This window comes from Pseudonaja textilis, chromosome 11 (genome assembly GCF_049901715.1).
Source record: "Pseudonaja textilis isolate UNSWEBS1 chromosome 11, rPseTex1.2, whole genome shotgun sequence".
In the NCBI taxonomy this organism is placed as follows: domain Eukaryota; kingdom Metazoa; phylum Chordata; class Lepidosauria; order Squamata; family Elapidae; genus Pseudonaja; species Pseudonaja textilis.
The window spans coordinates 18306321-18328123 of NC_142000.1; the positions used below are offsets into that span (position 1 = coordinate 18306321).

Here is a 21803-nt window from a genome sequence, read left to right on the forward strand (position 1 = left end):
GCAAGGAAGGTCATCAAATGGGGCCAAAGTCACCCTTTACAACAGAAATGTCGTAAATTGAGGATCTACCTGCACACAGTATAGGGCCAAGCCAACGCAGAAAGGAATTTCGGGTAGAAACGAAAACAATCCAGAGGTGAGGAATTGTTCTGCTAGATACTCTTACCTCCTGTTTCCACTTCCTCGATTTCCGTTTCATCTTCTGAAGTCACTGAACTCTGGCTAGCAAGTTGGCCTTCAGATAGCTGAGAAAGGTCCTCAGGTTCTTGTTGACTCTGCGTTGCAGGTTTGCTGTCAGCATCTGTTTCTCGTAGAGCCTTTGCGTAGGATGACAAGAATACTTATATACATATATATTCATCAGTGGAACCATTGATGAGGTCTCTCATGCCCAAATAATCAGGTCTGCTTCCCATTTAGTTAGCGGGCTGAAGTCAATCATTTTTAGGATTAAGTAAAGGTTTTCATCTGTTGCCCACCGCGGAGAACGAAAACACAACATGAAGCAAGACACTCAAAATTATTTTTCTATACCCAAAGAAGAAAAAGAAGAGTTTCTTACAACCTCATCAGCAACAGACAAGTCTGGCGCTAAGATCAAATCAAAACTATTTTTTTTTTAAATCCAGATTACTGAATCAGTCACGGGCACCATCAGCTTATGCTTTTGATGCAACGTTTCTAACGGAAATACGATGAACTTTGTTTCAACAAGGCTTGGTGAAATAGAATTAAATGGAATTACTTCATACCTGTGAACGATTTAAAAGTACAGACGGTTCATCTTTGGCATTCTGCAAAATCGTTTTATCTTCTTTTTCAGGAATGGGACTCTGCATGAGAATTGAAACACAAGAAAAGCGACTTAGACGTTTCTAAACTGGCCCTGAAAGATTTTGCCAAAGGGTGCTAATTAAAGAAAGCAACATCCTTTGGACTGCAACCTCTCTGGCTACTGGGTGCATAGTAAGAGCGATAGTATGATGCACCCATCGCTTCTGTCCATAATACCTACGCTAAATTTCTAAGAGAAAAAAAAAAAGAATTTAATTGAGCTTCTATGGGGTAGGTTTGTTCCAGAACTTTAACTTCCTTCTCATCAACTTCTGGTTCTTTAACAACGATAAAAGAAAACAAAAATCAGTAAACCGCATGAAGTCTATGGCTGCATTGTAAATTTACACAGTCAGGAGAAGTTAGCTCAAAATAAAGACAGACAGTGAAACAGGTCATACTCACTGAATTTGGCAAGGGGTCCATATCTACAAAAGAGACTTTCTTGTCCACTGCAGCTGAGCGCTGTCTTGGCTTAGGCTGCGGCCTCTGAAAATGAAAAGCGAAGACATCTTGCATCAAAGTACAATTGCCAGCATCCAGAAAGACCTGACTCGCCTGACTCGCCACAGAGGAATCATCTCACAGCTTAGAAAAGAAAGCAACATTATCTCAAAATTTGGGAACCCTGCCGACAGGGAGAGAATGGGATACTTATCTATAGCCCCTAAGATGGCCCCTCCGGTTTAAAAGAGAAAGTAAGGGATAAGTGAATGAGGGACAAGGAAGTCTCCGTGCAATTGAGAAGACCGTTTCCTAATTAGGTCTTCTCTGTGCATTGCGTGGTCTAGAACAGTGGTTCTCAGCCTGTGGTCCGTGAAGCCCTGGAGATGCGATGAGGTTGTGTCCATTAAATCTCCATCTCCGTTAAATCTTGAGTCTTGGTGGTCCATGGCCATGATATGGGGCCACCAAAGGTATTTCAAGGGGGTAGAGAACCGCTGGTCTAGAAGACCCATCGGTCACATTTATATCAAGAGGGCAGCTTGTTAAAGAGAAGACGGCTCTGGACGATAAGCACAACAAAGAATGTTCTTTCTGCATCAACTCAAACTGCCCAAGGAGCTGCTGATCTAGTTCCACAGAGGAACTAGTCTGGTTCCTCTGTCTGAACTAGTCTAACTGTCTGGTTTGGTTCTGCAACCCAACAGGACAGACACAGACTATGTCACAGAGAGTGATTAGGACTGCAGAAAAAACAGTGGTTACCAACCTGCCTTCCATCGAGGACCTGTATCCTGCACGAGTCAAAAAGAGGGCTGTGAAAATACAGACCCCTCACATCCCGGACATAAACTATTTCAACTCCTTCCCTCAAAATGACGCTATAGAGCACTGCACACCAGAACAACTAGACACAAGAACGTTTTTTTTTTCCTGAAAGCCATCACTCTGCTAAACCCCTTCAACGCTGTCCAACTATTTACAGAGTCTGCACTACTATTACTATTAATCTTCTCATCCCTCCTTATCACCCATCCCCTCCCACTTGTGACTGTATGACTGTAACTTTGTCACTTGTATCCTTATGATTTAGATTGACTTGTTTCCTAGTATGATTTGATGGCTTATTGTACCCTATGACTATCATTAAGTGTTGCACCTTATGATTCTTGACTCTTGACAAATGAATCTTTTCTTTTATGTGCACTGAGAGCATTTGCACCAAGACAAATTCCTTGTGTGTCCAATCACACTTGGCCAATAAAGAATTCTATTCTATGAGGGAAGGCTGAATACCATCACTGATGAGAAAGATGGAGGCAGAGGTGGCCCTTCTCCTTGTCCCTTCACTGGTTTATTGTTCTGGGTGTAATCCATGAGGTTTGCAGCTACAATGGAACTGGCTGGTGGAAGGTAAGTCAGCTTCCATTTCAGTTCAATGTTCACTGTCCCAGCGGGACAACCTTGAGAATCGGTTAATTCAAAGGTCCCTGAAAAACCAAAGGTAAACGTGAGCGCATTGCCTTCGTCGTCCTAATATTTAGGTTCCAGAAGCTGACAAAACAAGTTCCATGATTTGTGCTTCGAATCAATCGAAATGAGCCTTTGCTGCAGAACGCAACACTACATTTCTGAGATGACTTTCCAGGTTCACCTAGAAAGAAATCATGGGGCTAGTTTTGTTAAATATCGACTTAGCAGTTGTTAATACAATAAGTTTATGGATTATTGTCGTGGGGTATTTACCAGTTTTAGTTTTGAAAAAATCCTGGCATGGTGTTACGTCCCAACCCAATCTATACATTCACGTAACACCTGTGGCCCATGCTAGGAGATGAAGTAGCGTGGTGAATGACCAGTTCCATCAAAATATTACCCGGATTAATTTTGAAAAGTATTTCTGACTAATCTCTCATCTTGGAAAGTCTTTTTGTGCCATAAGACATAAACCACTTGAAAACAGAACAAGCTTATGAAAGGTTCTTGGTGCTCTCTGACTGTGGTTGTTTTCTTGCAGACATTTCATTACCCAGCTAGGTAACATCATGAGACTAGCATGGATGATGTTATCTAGTTTGGGTAATGAAACATCTGCGAGAAAACAACCAAGCTCAGAGAGCACCAAGGACCCTACAGTCCTCCTCCTCCTCCTCCTCCTCCTCCTCCTCCTCCTCCTCCTCCTCCTCCTCCTCCTCCTCTCTGCAAACCCCAATTCCCTTCTAGCATTGATGATGTTATCTAGTTTGGGTAATGAAACATTTGTGAGAAAACAACCAAGTTCAGAGAGCACCATGGACCCTACAATCCTCCTCCTCTCTGCAAACCCCTCTAGCATTGATGATATTACCTAGTTGGGTAATGAAATGTCTGTGAGAAAACCAAGGCACCAAGGACCCTACAGTCCTCCTCCTCCTCCTCCTCCTTTCTGCAAACCCCATTTCCCTTCTAACATTGATGATGTCACCTAGTTGGGTAAGGAAACATCTGCAAGAAAACAACCAAGCTCAGAGAGCACCACGGACCCCTCATTTCAGTCCTGAGCTACAACTATTCTCCTTTATTAGGGCAAGCTTAAGAACCAACCCGCACTACTCAGGATCTGGTTGAGCAAAGGGTCGGGATCTTTTACCTGAGACGGATTTACCATGGGCCAATGAAATTAAAGGAACGCTTGCTTTGCCGACGTAAACCCCATCTTCTGTTTCCTCGTCATCAAAGACGTAGATATTCAAGAATTCGGATTTCAGATAACGGTCGAGATCCGCATTCATTGGCACCGGGAAGCCCACGTGATCATCAAACCGAGGGTGGTTGCTGCTGGGAACGATGGCAGTATCGTGGTCAGCAAAGTCGAAGAACCTGTAGACCACGTAAGGACTCGGCTGGAGATTGGAGATCCTTCGGCCTGGCAAATCGTGACAACTTTTCACGGTAATGTGGAGCTCATTTAAGTTCCCATCAATTGCAGGGCTGCCTTGGAGAGGATTGGGCGCTGGCTGTTTTAACAAGGAGGAAGGGAAGGAAGAAAAAGAAATCATAAGACAAATCAATGTTCAAACCATACCATCAAAAGATGAACAGAGGTAGATGGGAGCATTTTGTATTGACTCATCAGTACCTACGTTAAAATAACACAGTTAAAATCAGTCTCAGATATAAGATCTAGCAAGAGCATTAATTAATTAAGTCGATTAGTTTGAGATTGATTTTAACCGTGTTCTTCTAATGTAGGTACTGATGAGTCAATACAAAATGCTTGCATCTACCTCTGTTCGTCTTTTGACGGTATTGTTTGAATCAATGTTTGTTTTTTTTACTTTTATTTTTAAATTGCAAAGGTGAACATCTACCAGTAGATGTAGATGGCATACAATCTCTGACATAGCTTGTAATAATCATCAAAACCACCCCAGGGCAAAAGGGTAGAACCTACATAGAACATATAGAATTCTTTATTGGCCAAGTGTGATTGGACACACAAGGAATTTGTCTTGGTGCAAATGCTCCCAGTGTACATAAAAGAAAAGATATAAGTAGGGCATATATCTTAAAAATTCGTAGACATCTGTAAAGTTTGTAGGGTGATCCCAACTTAATCATGTCCTCTCAACCAAACCCTGTCACTAATTTGCTTCGTGGACAAAAGAGGGCCAGGAAATTATACCCAAGTAATTCTCGACCAGGAACCTACCACTGAGCCTCCATATTTATACTGTTAAGCAAGACAGTTATTAAATGAGTTTTTTAGTTTTTTTCACCGTTTTTTTTCTAGATCACTTCCAGGTGGGTTTATATACCCTGCTTGAAAAATTACGATTTATGTTTCTTCGTATTTAATCCAAAAAAATCCTGCTATGATTCAGAAGAATGTGAATGTGGATAAAACCACCGGTAAGAATATCTACGGGGATTCCTTGTGTAGCTGGAAGGAGGACCCACACCTAGGGATTGCCACCATGGTTGAACAGGACCTGAAAAAACAGGGAATGACTCTAGAACCGTGATGGCGAACCTAGGGCATGCGTGCCGGCATGCAGAGCTATTACTGCTGGCATGAAAGCCCTCGCCCAGAGGAGGTCTAGGGGTGCAGCGGGCATGGGGGGAGGGCTCGCATGCATTGCACGCAATTTTTGGCACAGGAACCCCCAAAAGTTAGCCACCACTGCTCTAGAAACTGTGAAATCTAAACAAAACAACATGCTTTGTTGATTCCGGCATCAGCAGGTACAGGAAGACAAGTGTATCTGAGACAACCACAATAATACATTTAAAAAAAAAAAAAACTGTTGACACTTGCCTGATCTTTTAGATTTGCGGCGATATAGCCAAGGGCTTTGGCCCGCTCCTTGTACAGCCTCATTGCTTGGTCCATGGGAACTCTTAACCTGACCCAATATTCCACGGTGCCGTAATTCTGGATTTCTCTGCCGACGCCTACAAGTCAAAGTTCACGCACGTTTGCAAGGTCAAAAAGGCCAGCCTCAAAGATCATCAAAGTTAGTTGCAATCATTGCGACGACAACACGGAATCCAGATTTATTGAGGTTTAACAAGCCTTTCTCTCTAAGGACAAGATGATCAGTTGCTAAACACGGGGTGGTATTTAGTTTTCGTGAGCCTCATAGCAATAGCACTTAGACTTATTTACCACTTCACAGTGCTTTTACAGCCCTCTCTAAGCAATTTACAGAGTCAGCTTCCTGCCCCCAACAATCTGGCTCCTTATTCTGCCCACCTCAGAAGGATGGAAGGCTGAGTCAACCTTGAGCCCGGTGAGACTCGAACTGCCAAACTGCTGGCAGCCGGCAGTCAGCAGAAGTAGCCTGCGGTACTGCATTCTAACCACTGCGCCACCACAACGCATGGTCATAATGGGAGTAATTGCATGCCAGAGTTAAGATAGGCTGCTCTGCTATCTAGGCCAGGGCAGGGGTCTCCAAATTTGGCCACTTTAAGACTTGTGAACTTCAATTCCCAGAATTCCCTAGTTACCATGGGCATTAGCATAGAGAGCCTCGGTGGCGCAATGGTTAGAGTGCAGTACTGCAAGCTACTCCCATTGCAATTTGGCAGATCGAATCCCACCAGGCTCAAGGTTGACTCAGCCTTCCATCCTTCCAAGGTGGCTAAAATGAGGACCCAGATTTTTGGGGGCAGTAGGCTGACTCTGCAAACCGCTTAGAGAGGGCTATAAAGCACTATAAAGCGGTATATAAGTCTAAGTGCTATTGCTATTGCTATTCAAGTCCACAAATCTTAAAAGTTGCCAATTTGGAGACCCCTGGCCTACACTATGGACAATCTTATGTTAATAAATGTAAATTACTTCTCAGTGGTTGTTACACATTACACAAAAGCAGTCAGGCCCATAAACATGACCGACGTTTGACTTTATCATTAGTCTTCTAGCCATTTAATTGGGTGAATAAATAAATATTGATGAATTTAAATTCATACTTTCTGTTAGCAGGTATTTTAATGCTTTGTAACAACGTTATTTCAATCTAAAAGGATTCTGGGCCTTAAGGAGACCATAATTATGCACAATACAATGTAATTTCATATTGACATGGCGTTATTGAAACAAGACCTGGCTTGTACACGAAATAATCCAATAGAAATATGGAGCCATTCATAATTAACGAATAACTATTACCCTTTTACTCCAACTTCTTGGAGTGCTAACCTTCCTCAACCGATTTTAACGATAACAGCATGGAATTGATTTAGCTACCTAATACATGTCAACAATAACACCTATTTTCTCTATATCAAAAGAAGGGCTGTTTTTTTTTTTAATTCATGTGAACACAAGCTGGTAAACACGCATTTATAAATGCATGATCAGTTAAGTGACACTAATTCATGGATTAGCTTCGCAGAAATCCGCATAACTTAATCATGAGTAGAAGTGCACAAGACTGCAATATTGTGCCTTCCTCTTCTAATTTAAGAAATCACTCATTTGCCAAAAATCACCAGATGGATTTAGCCTGCCCTCAACTTAATGTCTCCTAACTGTGTTGGACAGAAAACCCTTGAGTGCCCAAAGTGTATCCTGCAAGGTGCATCCTGTGCATGAGTGCATGCCTCCCCCATGCTCCATGCCCCCCCATATATGTGCCCCCACGTCCCGTGCATGCGTGGCAGAGATCCGAAGGCCAGTTGGAGGCACGCACACATGCGTGGTGGAGCCGAGCTGGGGCAATGTTGCATGTGCCCACAGAGAAGGCTCTGTGTGCCACCTGCGGCTCCGTGCCATAGGTCCGCCACCACCGCCATAGATGCTGGGTTGCCAAATATATAATATTTGTTTTTAAACAAGTTACCAAAGCAATCCAAAATGCAACTTCAACGCCAATGCGCGACCCCTACCAATCAAGATGGTGGAACCACAGACCCTGCCGTTTTTTTCCAGAACTTCATGGAACCTTAGCTGGCAGGCGGCCACCGTTTCGAAGTCTATGCCGTGAGCGAGATGGATTTCGAGGGCCGTGGCGCTTTTCTGCAGATACTGCAAGAAGCCGTCATCCACCCGCACAAGGTACTGGGAAGTGAAATTGTAGGCTGGGCTGAGCCCTTGGACGACTGGCGTGGTCTGTAGTTCGAAATCGTAGAAGGCGTAAGTACAGAAGGTGGAGGGCTCTTGGTCCCCAAAAGACCTGGCGGCTTCTGGGGAAAACACAACCCGGCCGATGTGGATCTCGAAGAGGTTCTCGCCTCTTTCCAAGTGAGCCGTTTCATCAAAATCATCCATGGCTTCATCGGCTATCATGTCGGGTCGAAATTTGTACTGTTTGGTCCCGTAAGCGATATCCTTCAACTGGGCTGTTTCAGGCAAAGAATAGGAGGCAAACAGGAATTGAGGAAGGGGGTTATCAAAAATGTTAGCAAAGGGCTCTCTGCCCAGTTGCTGGGCGGGTGTGGCCATGGTGGGTGTGGCCTAGTTGGTCTCCTGCACCATGGTGGCGGGGGGGGAGTTGTTTTTGCCCTCCCCGGGCTCCAGAGGCTTCCCTTGAGCCTCCTGGAGGGAGAAAATGGCCTCCCTGGGCTCCGGAGGCTCTCTGGAAGTCAGAAACGGGCCCATTTCTGGCCTTCCCGAACTTCCAGGAGGCCCGTTTTTTTTGCTCTCCCTGAGCCTCTGTGCGCGCCCTGCACCTACCTGCATCCAAAACGGGCCACGTGGGGACTCCTGGGAGGGGAGGGGTGGGTGGGGCGGGACCAGCCAGGGGTGGGATTTGGGAGTTCTCTGAACTGCAGAGAATCTTAGCTCCCGAACCCCTGCAAACCCCCAGCCGTCCATCCCTGGGGTTACGTTTTTCTTTGCTACTTCCTCAGAAATTGACAATTCTAAACTTATATCCATAACACACAGAGTATGATTTGATTGCTTATTGTACCCTATGACTATTATTAAGTGTTGTGCCTGATGATTCTTGACTCTTGACGAATGTATCTTTTCTTTTATGTGCACTGAGAGCATTTGCACCAAGACAAATTCCTTGTGTGTCCAATCACACTTGGCCAATAAAGAATTCTATTCTATTCTATTCTATTCTATTCTATTCTATTCTATTCTATTCTATTCTATTCTTTTCTAAGTCTAGTCTAGTCTAGTCTTCATTCCAATATTCTATTCCTATTCCATTCCATTCCATTCTTTATTCCAATATACTATTCCTATTCCTATTCCTATTCCTATTCCTATCCTATCCTTCATTCCAATATTCTATTCTATTCTATTCTATTCTATTCTATTCTATTCTATTCTATTCTATTCTCTATTCTATTCTATTCTATTCTATCTCTATTCTACTTCTATTCTATTCTATTCTATCCTCATTCATTCTACTCTACTCTACTCTATTCTATTCCTGTTCTATCATTCCTATTCTATTCTATTCTATTCTATTCTATTCTATTCTATTCTATTCTATTCTATTCTATTCTATTCCTATTCTATTCTTTATTCCAATATTTTATTCCTATTCCTATCCTATCCTTCATTGCAATATTCTATTCCTATTCTATTCCTATTCCATTCCATTCCATTCTAATTTGTGGTGAAGGGTGAACCTGAGAGCCGATCTCCTCATCTCCATATCTATTCCCCCGCCCCACAGTGATTTTCTGCAATAAATTCAGAATTCTGGCCGTTGTACCTTCCAATTTTCGAATACGGGCAGCTCTAACATCGAGAAGGTGGACGTAGTGCTCCAGCTTTAACTCGTAATCCTGCTGCGAAGCTTCCATTTTTTGTGTCACGGATTCAACTTCGGCCTGATGATGCAAGGAAGAATGGAAAGTGAGGCCTCCAATCCACGTTTTGTGCCAAGCAGTTTTGCCCACAAATGTCCTTTTCTCTAATACGATACCATTGGGTTTTTTTCCCCAACTTGCTGGGATTTACTTATCTAATGAACAAATTTAGAAACCGCCCATTTCCCTCACAGAAGGACTCTAGGTGCCATACCGATAAAGTTACCGGCTGAGGGACAATTAGGCCAAATTTTTGATCTTCCCAAGCCTCTTTGAGGTATTGAATTATATTCTGGAATTTTAAAAAAGTGCCTGATTGCGCAGCAAAGAATCCCAGATTCTGCACTGGGAAGAGCATTCTTTTGTATGAGTCTCCTTGATGAATCAAAATAAAGATTGTGAAATCAGCAAAATATCATAAGATGCCGCAGAGAAAAGCCAAATGTCACAGGCTTTCGTTTTGAGGAGGAGGTGACGTTTCTTGAACTTTAAGTTATACCACTCAGTAATAAGAAAATAAAACAAAACCCAAGCTCAGTGGAATGATATTGGGAGAAAACTGTCTCTCTGTTATATCCCAAATTATCTTGTAATTATTCAGGAGGATGGAGATGAGAAGGGCAGGAAACCTTATTCACTGAACTGGGAAATATGTCATGCAACATTTGATAGACTTGGACAAGATTCGGTCCTGTAAATATGCAGGTCATCTTAGCACTGATGATGTTACCTAGCTGGGTAAGGAAACTTCTTCAAGAAAACCGAGGAAGCTCTGAGAAGTTGGGAAGCCGTGAGCAGGTTTTACTTCTTTGGGGTGGTGACAGGATTAGGGAAAACTCACCCTTTCTTTTGAGGAAACATCAGGATAAGAATGTTATGACTGATGTCTGAATATATTTCAAATGGGGGCTAGTTTAGGAAAAAAAAATGACTTTATGTTTGTCTGTACTATCGAATCTCAGGATTAAGCCATTTATCCCCAACACCAAACCTGACTTTTAAGATCCTTTATTTGCTGGGCTTCAATACACCCAAACATTTAATTTTAATTAGGCCGGTCAGGGTCAGAAAAATCACAGTATTGATTTATTTTTTGCACAGGAACTACTTGCTAAAAAAAAAAAAACCAGGGTGGTGGAGTGACTCATGCTGGAATTAGACTCTTAAATGAAAAGTTTATTTCGAGAGTGAAGTCTAGCAGAGTTCAACTCATTAAGATTTGGTTAGTTACCACATAAAATATTGGATTCATTAATCTTCATTGTGAGATTAAAAAAAAAAAACCACACAAGTGAGGCAAGCCCAATGACAGAGATACTTCACGTTCAACGGCAGTGAGAGAATTAAGTACCTGATAGTCTTTGTTAATTTTATGCTGCACAATTAACATATTGCGAGTCTTTTCAAGTTCTTGAACGGTTTCTGCATGAACTGCCTGAAGATCACGGAGGGAACGCTCTAAATCCTTTTGGCTGTCACCGTCTACTTTCTCCAAAAACCTGAGGTGTTCACTTGCTTGCTGTCTATGAACCTAGGTCGTGAAAGTTGACAGCTTCATAATTAGTTTACAAAAAAAAAGAAAATCCCACCCCTTCATTTTAATTGTAATAAATGGACCGCTCTCTTTTCAGCATTAAAATAAATCTGGGTTGAAAGACCAAGCTTCTGTCTTTCTCGGTGCTCTGAGGGGGTAAAAAGAAAAAAAAAAAGTGGAACTCAGAACTAATTAGCAATCTGCTTTGAGCCAAATCCTATACATATCTTTATTCAGAAATAAGTTTGAACGAGTTCAAAGGAATCCAAGAGTCATTTCAATGAGAGCTGGTATGGTATCTGCAGATAAAAACTGAGGCTGCAAATTTCTGCATATCTAAGGTAACAGAATTTACCTCTAGTTAGCATTGCAAACTGAATTGCAAATCTCCCCGTCACGGGAATTCATAGTTCTGTCAGTTTATAAACTCCATGCTGTCAAGTTGGTATATCTGCGCGTGCATTAACTCAGATGCACGCAAAATATTCTGCGTACGTGGTGTTTACCTACGTCAGGAAGAAGATCAATGCATAATCTGTGGTGCACTAGAGATTGGACAGACTCTGCCCACTCCCTGAATCTGGGACTTTCTCCAGATGTGCTGGCCTAAAATTCCCATAATTCTCACAGGTGGGGCTGGCTGCAAATTATGGAAATCGAGATTGTACACATCTGGAAGATGCCAGGAGGGGTGAGGCTATGCCAGATTTATTACCCCTTCCAAGGTGTTGCAAATGACTTTGTTGTTGCACCTGATGTTAAACACAGGTCTGTGAAGTAATGAGAAAAAGACACTATGCTTGTAGAATGCTACATTTAAGGTAAGTGCATGAAGCTTTCTTAGATGATTTTTTTTTCAGGAAAAAGTGAACTAACACAAACCAAAATCGGTGTAAGTGAACTTTCTCTTCCTGGAATTGAAGCTGCAGTTGAAAATTCCTCATTGTGTTGTTTGATATTAATATTAATGTATATTTATGAAAGCCACAGGCCTGAATCATCTTGGATGCACCAACTTAAATATATATTAATATTTTAATATCAAACAAGAAACAATGGAAGAAAATGTTTCTTCCCCAACTTTAACCTTAGATTTTCTACTATTGACCTCAACCCTTTCCTAAGAGGTCTGTAGGGGGTGTGCATAAGCACACCAATGTGCCTACCGTCCCTGTCCTATTGTTTCTTTTGTTTTTCTGATGTATCCATGTATTCATAACTATGTTTTTACTTATACCTATTATCTTGTAAGCAATTGACGAACCAAATAAAAAATAAAAATAAATTAAACTAATCAAAGAGAAGCAACCTGGAATTAAGGAGAAACTTCCTAATGTTGAGGACAATTATCTAGTGGAATGGTTTGCCTCCAGAAATCATGGGCACTCCATCGCTGGAGGTTTTTAAGAAGAGACTAGACAGCTACTTGTCTGAGGTGGTATAGGTTCTCTTGCTTGAGCAGGGGGCTGGACTAGAAGACCTCCAAGGTCCCTGCCAACTATTCTATTCTATTCTATTCTATTCTATTCTATTCAATTTCTATTTCTATTTCTATTCCTATATCCTATCCGATCCTATCCTGCTACCTTTCTGTCTTTTTGGAAGAAAGAGACAACACAGTGGACACATTCCAGCAAAGAAACATGAGCTCACAAACAAGGCATGAGAAGAACTCATCTCAAAAACCAGATGTTTGCAAGATCCCATTGGGTGGGAAGAGAAAAGCGTGAGGAGAGGGCTGTGACCAGTTGGGCTTGTTACCTTGAGGAGCGCGAGAGCCTCACTGAGGTCGGCCACATCGACATCCTTCTCCTGAAACAAGAGAAATAAGTAACAAAAAGGTTCTCTTCAAGAAATGAATAATGGAGGGAAGACTCTCTCTTGCATTCAGACAAAACATGACATTCAGCTGGACAGCATGAATAAATGAAGACTGTCGTATCCTCCGTTACTCGGTTTGGGGCTTTTAAGAAAGAAGCATTTGCATAAAATATAGAAAGCTTCCCCCCCTCCCCACCCTCCACCCCTTTTTAAAGACTCATACTTTTGATTAAAGGAAAAAAAAAACACAAATGTCAGCCTTGGAAGCCATATTTCACTTAGAAGCTTCGAGGCTGCCACATTTAGTGCCTGGGAATCGGGGGGGGGGGGTCATAGAGAGTTGGGCAATTAGACTCAACAACATTCTTTCTTAGAAAAGTTAAGGACAAGTTACCCTTCACCTGGAGAGGAGGGTCTGGAGGAAGGTCTCAAGTTGGGGGCGATGATTTGATTGGTCCATGTGATGGATTGATGGGTGCAGGGGATGGATCTTTGAATTTCTATTGGGAAGGGAAAACCCTGAACCCTCAAATTTGGGTTTTCCCAGATGTGCCAATATGACAACCCTAATAAAATGGACCTTTGAGAAAATGCCTGTCTCAAAGTTTATTGGTTTGGAGTTTGTTAGTTGGAACTCTGACAACAAATACCTTTATTTCTACTTGGAAACCACTTCTGGACTTTGTGCTTGAGGTGGCAAAAAAACAAAAAACCTTTGATTTTGGGTTTTACCGATTAGATAAGATTTGTTGTTATAGAAATGGCTAGTTTCATGAGTGGCTAGAAACTAGATATAAAGATTAGGAAGAATGGATGAGCATGAGATTAAGGCATGAGCTCTTAAGAGATTATTCACGTAGATATGTATATAATAAGATATACAGGATATATGTATTTGTCGATGCCAAAATGTTATGAGTATAAATGAGATTTGCATTTTTGAAACTTGCAATAAAAACAATTTTAAGAAGAAGAAAAAGAAATGGCTAGTTTCTATTATTGTGAAAAAGTAAAAAAGTTGAAAGTAGATGTTAATGCCTTCTACGGCACCAAAGGAGTTGGAAATCAATGCCTGCGTTGTTGTTTTTTTCCTTTTTCCCTTGCTTTCCCCCACTATCCACTTCCCTTTTTCCTTTCCTAACTCCCCTAATATTTCCTTTTGTATTCTCTTTGTATGTCAGGCATTATAAATTAATTAAAAAAAAAAACTCTCTCATTCTCTAAATCATTCTCCAAACAAGAAGGGGAAAATACTCACCTTGGTGAAACAATGCATGCGGGACTTCAGCTCTTGCAGCTGTTGCTTCTGTTCGAGACAGAGCATTCGCAGCTCCTGGTTCTCCTGGGACAGCTTTTCAATTTGGTCTAAAAAAAAAAGGGGTGTGTGTGTGTCTTTTTTTTTACACCTGGCAGAATCTCAGAACCCCAACAGTGGTCATTCGGTCTGCTTAACTTGCCAGGCGTTTAAGTTAAGTTATAGGTATCGCATCCCATGCTGCTAACAGCGAGGATTCAACCAGTTCTATGGGCTTCTATGCCATCTGAGATGACAGAGTGGACTATGCCGTTACTTAGGTGAGGATGGGCCCATCTTTGGAATAATTCGCTCCTCGAACATGACAGACCCTCTGAAGGGAACTCAAAGATTCCTTTCTTAGGAGCACCAGCAGCCCCGGCAAAAAATTTTCTCTCTGAACGCAGGCTAACAAGTCTGTCGAGCAGGGAGATGAATAGTTATCGGCCACATCTATTTATCGCCACCCTCTGCCTTTTAGAGCTAGGGTGGGGCCTCACCAGTGGCAGTGGCTCTTCTGTCCCAAGGACCGGCCCATAGATTTCCACTGCTCTCCTCTCCTCTGCCTTTTGAGCATCCATGCATCAGGCACTGGACCCAGCTGTTCCTCTTCTTCCTCATCAGCCACCTCCAGACCTGGGGGCTGTTGACTCTCCACCTAAGGGCTTCAGGAGGGCCCAGGCTCTTATTCAGATCCAAGGCTTAGCACCGATGTTTTGACCGTTCAGGAACTGAAGAAAACAGGCCATTTGAAGGAACAAGCTTAAGAAAACTTCCATCCTTGACTTGTGATGGTTCGTTTAGTGACTGTTCCAAGTTCCAACGGCATGGGGAAAAAAGCAATTTTTTGCTTAACAAGCATGCTGCTAACTTTAAGAACTGTGGTGATTCACTTAGCAACCATGGCCAGAAAACATCGTAAAATGGGGCAAAACCAGAGGTGGGATTCAGCAGGTTCTGACCAGTTCTGGAGAACTGGTAGCGGAAATGTTGAGTAGTTGGGAGAACCGGCAAATCCCACCTCTGACTGGCCCTGCCAACCCCATTTATTCTCTGCCTCCCAATGAGTCCCAGCTGATCGGCTGGATCTTCTATGGTTGCCCTGCACAGGAGAATGGAGCTGGAAAGCAGGTTAGTGGGGTGGAGAGGGAAGGAGGATTTTCCAGTAACCTTCCCCTGCCACACCCACCAAGCCACGCTATGACCAAGCCACGCCCACAGAACCGGTTGTCAGGACTCCAGCAATCGCCCTAATTAAATCATGATTCTCGAGCCAAACTTCAAAAAACTTCAAAGGATTTATTAGAGGCGACATACTGACACTGCCCTCTATGAAGCCAACTCTGGCATACGTAATTTGCAGTCCCCTGTGACCCTGTTTCCTGCTCCCCCCCGGGTGTCTCATAAACCAGATTCTCCAATTGAGCCTATTCACAGGCTGGTTGTCATCATTCACGTTCTCCAATTAAATATATTGGTGGGAAAAAGCTCCGGTAGTTTAGTTACAACCTTTTAAAGATAAGAGTTGGAATGTGCTTTTGCTTTCAAACTTCTGTACGGCTCTTCCAGATTTCCTTCCTCCCTCTCCCCTTTTTATGGCAACTACTAAAACAGTCATAGGAATGTTTTATGAGTTGACATCAGTAGTAAAAATTTTTTTGAATCCCACTGCTGGGCAAAACTCACTTAAGAAATGCTTCACTTAGCAACAGAAAGGCTCCATTGCGGTCTACACCGGAAACTACCTTTTTTCACCTATAAAATGCTTCCAAGGGAGGAATGTAACTTCTGGGGGCGGGTGGGATTGCAGTTTAATTTAAAATAAGATTCCCCCCCCAAAATTAAACCCCTGAGCGTGGGGTTTTAGGCTTGTCAAAGGACAGGCTCTGAAGAAAACAAAGATTAAGATAATCTACCGATCAAACCAACAGCCGTCAAAAGCTGTTTGCACTAATATTATCATCTGTAATCAATACAGGGAGGCTGATAACCCCTGCATTCCATGAAGCAAAGAACTGGAAGACAAAAGGGCTCTCGAGCCTGCAATTAATTTTTTCAGCCTTAAAAAAAAAAAAAAACAGCGCTGAAATATTCCGACCGAAAGGATAATAAAACCTGAAATGCATTTGCAAAAGTAAAGGGAGAGAAGAGAGAAGGTTGAGTTGAGTTGGGAAGCAGGCAAAGGGATCCCCAAAAAAGTTCTTACTGTCCAAATTAATTTGGGAAGTTTCAGAAGGGCTCTCCGACAAACACTAAATGAAATCGAGACAAGAGAGGACAAGCTGGCTCTGTTCCCTGAAGAAGACAATCAACTCCAGAGCCAACTTGCTTCCTTTGCAGTGATTTACAAGAAACATCAACAATTAGAACTAAAACTTGGGTTCCCCTTTTAGGAGAGGATGGGGGGGAGGAGCATTTGCAAAGAGAGAGTCATCAAAGCCACTGAGATATATATATGTATATGTGTGTGTGTGTATGTATGTATGTATTTATGTATGTATATGTATATGTATGTGTATAAATAATCCTGAGGGGTATGAACTTTGATTTTTGTCTGGGATTAGGGATAATTGTGCCTTTTCTCATTTCAATATTATCACCTGCCTTCCACTCGAACAGAAAAGGGAGATCGGCATTTAAAAGTCCAACAAGATGGCCTATGATGGTTTCGTTGCATTTATATTCTACTAGCTCGATCCCCGTGCTTCGCGACGAAACTATATGGCTGGGCTGTTTGTGGGGAGGAAAATAAGGGGGGAAAAAACTCTGCCTCTGTCTACCAGCATCCATCGGTATTCATCTGGCTAGCGTCCTGTCAGTGTGTGAGAAAATTGAGGGCTGTTTGGAAAGTGAAACAGTATTTGCCGTGTGAGCAAGTAGGAGACAGCAAGGAGCCTGGGCGTGGCTTAGCTCAACTGTTCTGTACTAAAGCTGCTTGGTGCTGTGAAACTAAAACTGAAACTTCTCTCCTCTGCTTGTGTTTTGCATTTGGAACAGATTTCTTTTCTGGTGGGGAGGGGGAATAGAATTCCTTAGCATCAGAGTGTGTTAATAATAATATACGGAATATTAATGCTCTGATGGTCATTTTGAAAAATCCTTTCTTAGTGAGCACCTAGATGCCAAGAGGAACATATGTGCCAAATTTCAAGTTTGTAGGCTTTACGGTTCTGAAGATTTCGTCATGATGCATGAATGGTATTTTGCTTTTATATATATATAGACATAAGAACCTTCTGGCATTGGTCTATTCAGGCTACCCGAGGCCGACTGGTGAGAACTGAGTGAGAGACCAAGGACTCTGAACCAAAAGATCCACAATTTGGATTCCTGTTACTCATTAAAACGATTTAGCAGCGAGGAGACAGGAAGAATCGCCCCTCTTTCTCCCTGACCTAGTCAGGGAAAAAACAAATTGGACAGCAGACCGGACTTGGCCTGGCACACTGCACCTTTGTTATGTTCCTTGGATGTTCTCCATGACTTAAAACTCAAAAGGAAATCGCCACGATTGGCGCATGCAAATGGTAGATACCTCGTTCCATTTTGATTCTGTCCAGGATATTGTTTTTTTCAGCTAAATCTGCTTTTAATGCCGCCTCGAGCTGACCGATCTGCCGTTTCAACTGCTGCTCCTTCAGCTTCCACTGCTGGTCGTGGGTCACCCCGAAGGCACTGAGAAATTGAACATGACAAAAGTGTGTGCGTGTGAGTGTGTGTGTGTGTAAAAAAATGACAACACAAGACGCGCGCACAGGTAAGCCACTCTTTGCTCTCTTATGCACGCCACGTGGCCTGTGGCGGACCTCCTTGAAATGGTCTCCAACACACACAAAAAAGATGAAAGCTGGAAGCCAGGAAAGAGAAAGGACCATGATGACGACAAGCCAATAAGGGAGACTATTTGTCACTCAGGGTGGAAACGAGGGGACCTTCGTGCTCTCTGAACCTGGCTGTTTTCCTGCAGACGGTTCATTACCCAAACTAGGTAACATCTGCAAGCTCATCTGCAAGCTCACAGAGCACCCAGGGCCCCTTAGCATGTCAAGGGATGTTTGTCTTGCGAATGAAGGGAATGCAAGATGGACGGCTGTGGGTTGAGGGCCCTTTCGCTGACTGCAACGATGGGCCACACACAGAAAGTTTTGTGGGATGAGCAATGGAGTTGGCCTAGATTTGGAGCATTATCCCCACCCTATGACAGATAGACAGACAGACAGATATCATAGATAGATAGATAGATAGATAGATAGATAGATAGATAGATAGATAGATAGATAGATAGATAGATAGATGATAAATGATAGGTAGATAGATAGATAGATAGATAGATAGATAGATAGATAGATAGATAGATAGATAGATAGATAGATAGATGATAGATAAATATAAATAGATAGATTGTAGATAGATGATAGATAGATGACAGATAGATAAATGATAGATAATAGATAGATGATAGATGGATGGATGGATATGGATAGAAGGACAGAGATAGATAAGATGGATGGATGGATGGATGGATGGACAGACAGACAGACAGACAGACAGACACACACACACACACACACACACACACACCCTGACTGGACCGGACCCTGCCATAGTGTGGGAGACAGATAAGATGGATGGATGGATGGAAGGAAGGAAGGAAGGAAGGAAGGAAGGAAGGAAGGAAGGAAGGACATGGATGGATGGAGAGATAGACAGACAGACAGACAGACACATATATACATCACACACACACACACACACACACACGACTGGACTGCACCCTGCCATAGTGTGGGAATAATGCTAGGAACACACACACACACACACATACCCCATCTGCAACTGGAGGCTTCTGCTGCTGCCCTGTCTTGCTTCACAATCAGGTGTTTCCTCATTAAGCCTCTGCAAATTGACTGTAATTGCTTCAATTTTCTGTTCGGCACCAGAAAATGAATTCAGCGCCCTATCTCATTTCATGTTCCGTAGGTTTAGCTCCCTAATTTTTTATTTATGTGATATTAAGCGCTGCTGACAGAATTTACACAGACTATTACCTCGAAGCAACTTTTATAGAAATATCAAGTGCAGCCACGGTGCCAGCCCAAGGCATTCCTGGCACCCGAAAAGCCAAAACGACACTCTGCTTGGCTCGTTACCGGAGTCTGCATTTTTCAGGAAATTGAGATGTTGCGGGGTAAGAGCTGGAGGCAAAATAAAAAAGGGGGAGGCATCCAACACCCCCTCCCCTTCCACCGGCTGCCTGAAATGATGGTTCCTCATCAGAGCATGGAAGGGCAACGTTATCTGTACAACAGGGCAGAGATTCTAGGAGGGAGAGAGATGGGGGGGGTGAAGGATTGATTGCTTCTGGTCCCCCAGAAGAAGAACACTTCAGAAAAGCCAGTTCTTTCTAAGACTGCAAGGATCTCTTTGAATACGGCATCCAGTTTGGACCGTCGCGATATAAAAAAGATATTGAGAAAGAGTGCAGAGAAGAGAAGTAAAGAAGATTAGGGGACTGGAGGCACAAAGAGACGAAGAACGGTTGCAGGAATTGGGTAGGTCCAGTCTTAATGAAATACGCCCTACTTCACTTAATCCTCCAGGAAGGCAAAGAAGAACATCGTGGCTTCAAAATCTAAGGGACCGGTTTGGACAAAACTCAACAGCCCTTTTTCATGAGGCTGTTGATAAAAATAGGATCGCCAACAGGATCTGATGATGGACAAGAAGTCGTCTAGTGAAAAGAAAGGCTAGGGGTGACAGGATAGCAGTCTTCTAATATCTCAGGGGTTGCCCCAAAGGAGAGGGAGTCAAGCTATTCTCAAAAGCACCTGAGGGCAGGACAAGGAGCAATGGGTGGAAACTAATCAAGGAGAGAAGCAACCTAGAACTACGGAGAAATTTCTTGAAAGTTAGAATAAATAATCAGTGGAACGACCTGCCTCTAGAAGTTGTGGGTGTTGCATCACTGGAGGTTTTTTTTAAGAAGTGACCGGACAAGCATTTGTCTGAAATAATATAGAGTTTCCTGCCTGAGCAGGGGGTTGGACTACAAGACCTCTAAGGTCCCTTCCAACTCTGTTATTCTGATCATCCTTTCCATCAGAATTCAAACATGAATCTAAGAGTCATTTCAGGATTGCTTTCAGACTGCTTTCACGCATCCTCTTGACAAGCCTATTGTCTTCTTGTATGAAAAAAAAAGGGAAAGACAATTGCATGATATCGAGAAGTAATTTGCGGTTCAATGACTATTTTGTTCCTGGGCTAACAGGGTCGCCCAACACAACTGATTCAGAAGTTACAGTTAACAACTTTCTAGCCTAATACGTTTAGCCTGGCATTTTGTATCAACCAAGTCATGAGCTTCATATAGAAGTCAACGTGTTGGGTCAACTCAGCAGAATGGGTTACAAAACTAGGGTTGACTTAAGCAAAAGTTAACCTGTCTTGTGAACACAACCTCCTGATTTCTTTCTTTTTTAAAACAAAAATCCTGCAATTCTTGTCAAACCCAACCTTGCTGATCGTGTTTGAAGGATGCTTTTATTTTGAACAGTCATTTTAGCAGAACTATTCCCTCTGGTTAGTTTTTCTGATTGCCCCATCCCACTACAAAGCTTTGGCATGGTCCTGTATCTTTCCACTTAGTTTCTTTCTTTCCAGTGGCAAGAAAGAAAGGGATAGAAGAGAATAGAATTAAAAGAGGGGGGAGAGAGAGAGAGAGAGAGAGAGAGAGAAAGAGAGAAGAGGAGAGAAAGAGAGGGGGAGAGAAAGAAAGAGAGAGAGAAGAGGGAGAGAGAGGAGAGAAAGAGAGGAGAGAAAGAGAGAGGAGAGAGAGAGAGAGAGAGAGAGAAGAGGAAGAGAGAGGGGGGAGAGAAAGAGAGAGGAGAGAGAGAGAAAAAGAGAGAAGAGAGGAGAGGAGAGGGAGAGAGAGAAAGAGAGAGAAAGAGAGAAAGAGGATAGAGAAAGAGAGAGGGGGAGAGAAAGAAAGAGAGAGGGAGAGAGGAGAGGAGAGGAGAGAGAGAGAGAGAGAGAAAGAGAGAGACTGCTGGCTGGGCAAGTGGCCCTAGATCAGGATTCAATCATGTAAAAGTTAAAAGACTGATGTAGTGAAGAACATGGTCAGCGGTTCCTAAGGACCATAACGGGACCCAAAAGAAGTTCTCCAAATGCAGGAACAGCTTAGTCACTCTACAATGCTCCACAAATAATATTAATGAGAAAGCAAAGATGGACAAGATTCTTGAAATCACCGTTCTAAGGTGTTAACAACTTCATCCGCTCCTGCCTATCCAGGTCATTGAGTTCAAGATTACATATCCGTATTTCTGAGTCAGATTATTTTCACCAAGAACATTTTTTAAAAAATATATCAGAGTTTAAAAGAAATTACTCCATTTGTTATAGTTTACCTGTTATATAATTTATCATAGTTTTCCTTTAAAAGGTCCCTCTCTTTTTCCAAATCATTAATTCTGTCTTGCAGCTGGAATGAAAAAGAATGTTAGCAGGGAATCCATTGTGTAAGGTGATGAAAGCAACAATTACTAACGTTCAAAAGGTTTCCTGGCTAGGTATCTGGGCCACCTGCTTTCTCTTGCCAATGAGGGACTGATG

At 42.6% G+C, this 21803-nt stretch overlaps 1 protein-coding gene across 3 annotated transcripts in view; it reads right to left on the reverse strand.

Annotated features, from left to right (window-relative positions):
* RPGRIP1L (RPGRIP1 like) overlaps positions 1–21803 on the reverse strand; it is a 58872-nt gene that overhangs the window by 24542 nt on the left and 12527 nt on the right. For all 3 annotated transcript variants that reach the window (XM_087940688.1, XM_087940689.1, XM_087940687.1), the window contains exons 9-21: positions 21599–21672; positions 17722–17861; positions 14151–14257; positions 12833–12883; positions 10889–11068; positions 9441–9558; positions 7654–8106; positions 5572–5712; positions 3908–4270; positions 2575–2768; positions 1240–1323; positions 753–833; positions 167–317 (exon numbers count right to left, since the gene is read on the reverse strand). In XM_087940688.1, coding sequence (XP_087796814.1) covers positions 167–317; positions 753–833; positions 1240–1323; positions 2575–2768; positions 3908–4270; positions 5572–5712; positions 7654–8106; positions 9441–9558; positions 10889–11068; positions 12833–12883; positions 14151–14257; positions 17722–17861; positions 21599–21672 — 2137 coding nt within the window. The remainder of the gene's footprint in view (positions 1–166; positions 318–752; positions 834–1239; positions 1324–2574; positions 2769–3907; positions 4271–5571; positions 5713–7653; positions 8107–9440; positions 9559–10888; positions 11069–12832; positions 12884–14150; positions 14258–17721; positions 17862–21598; positions 21673–21803) is intronic.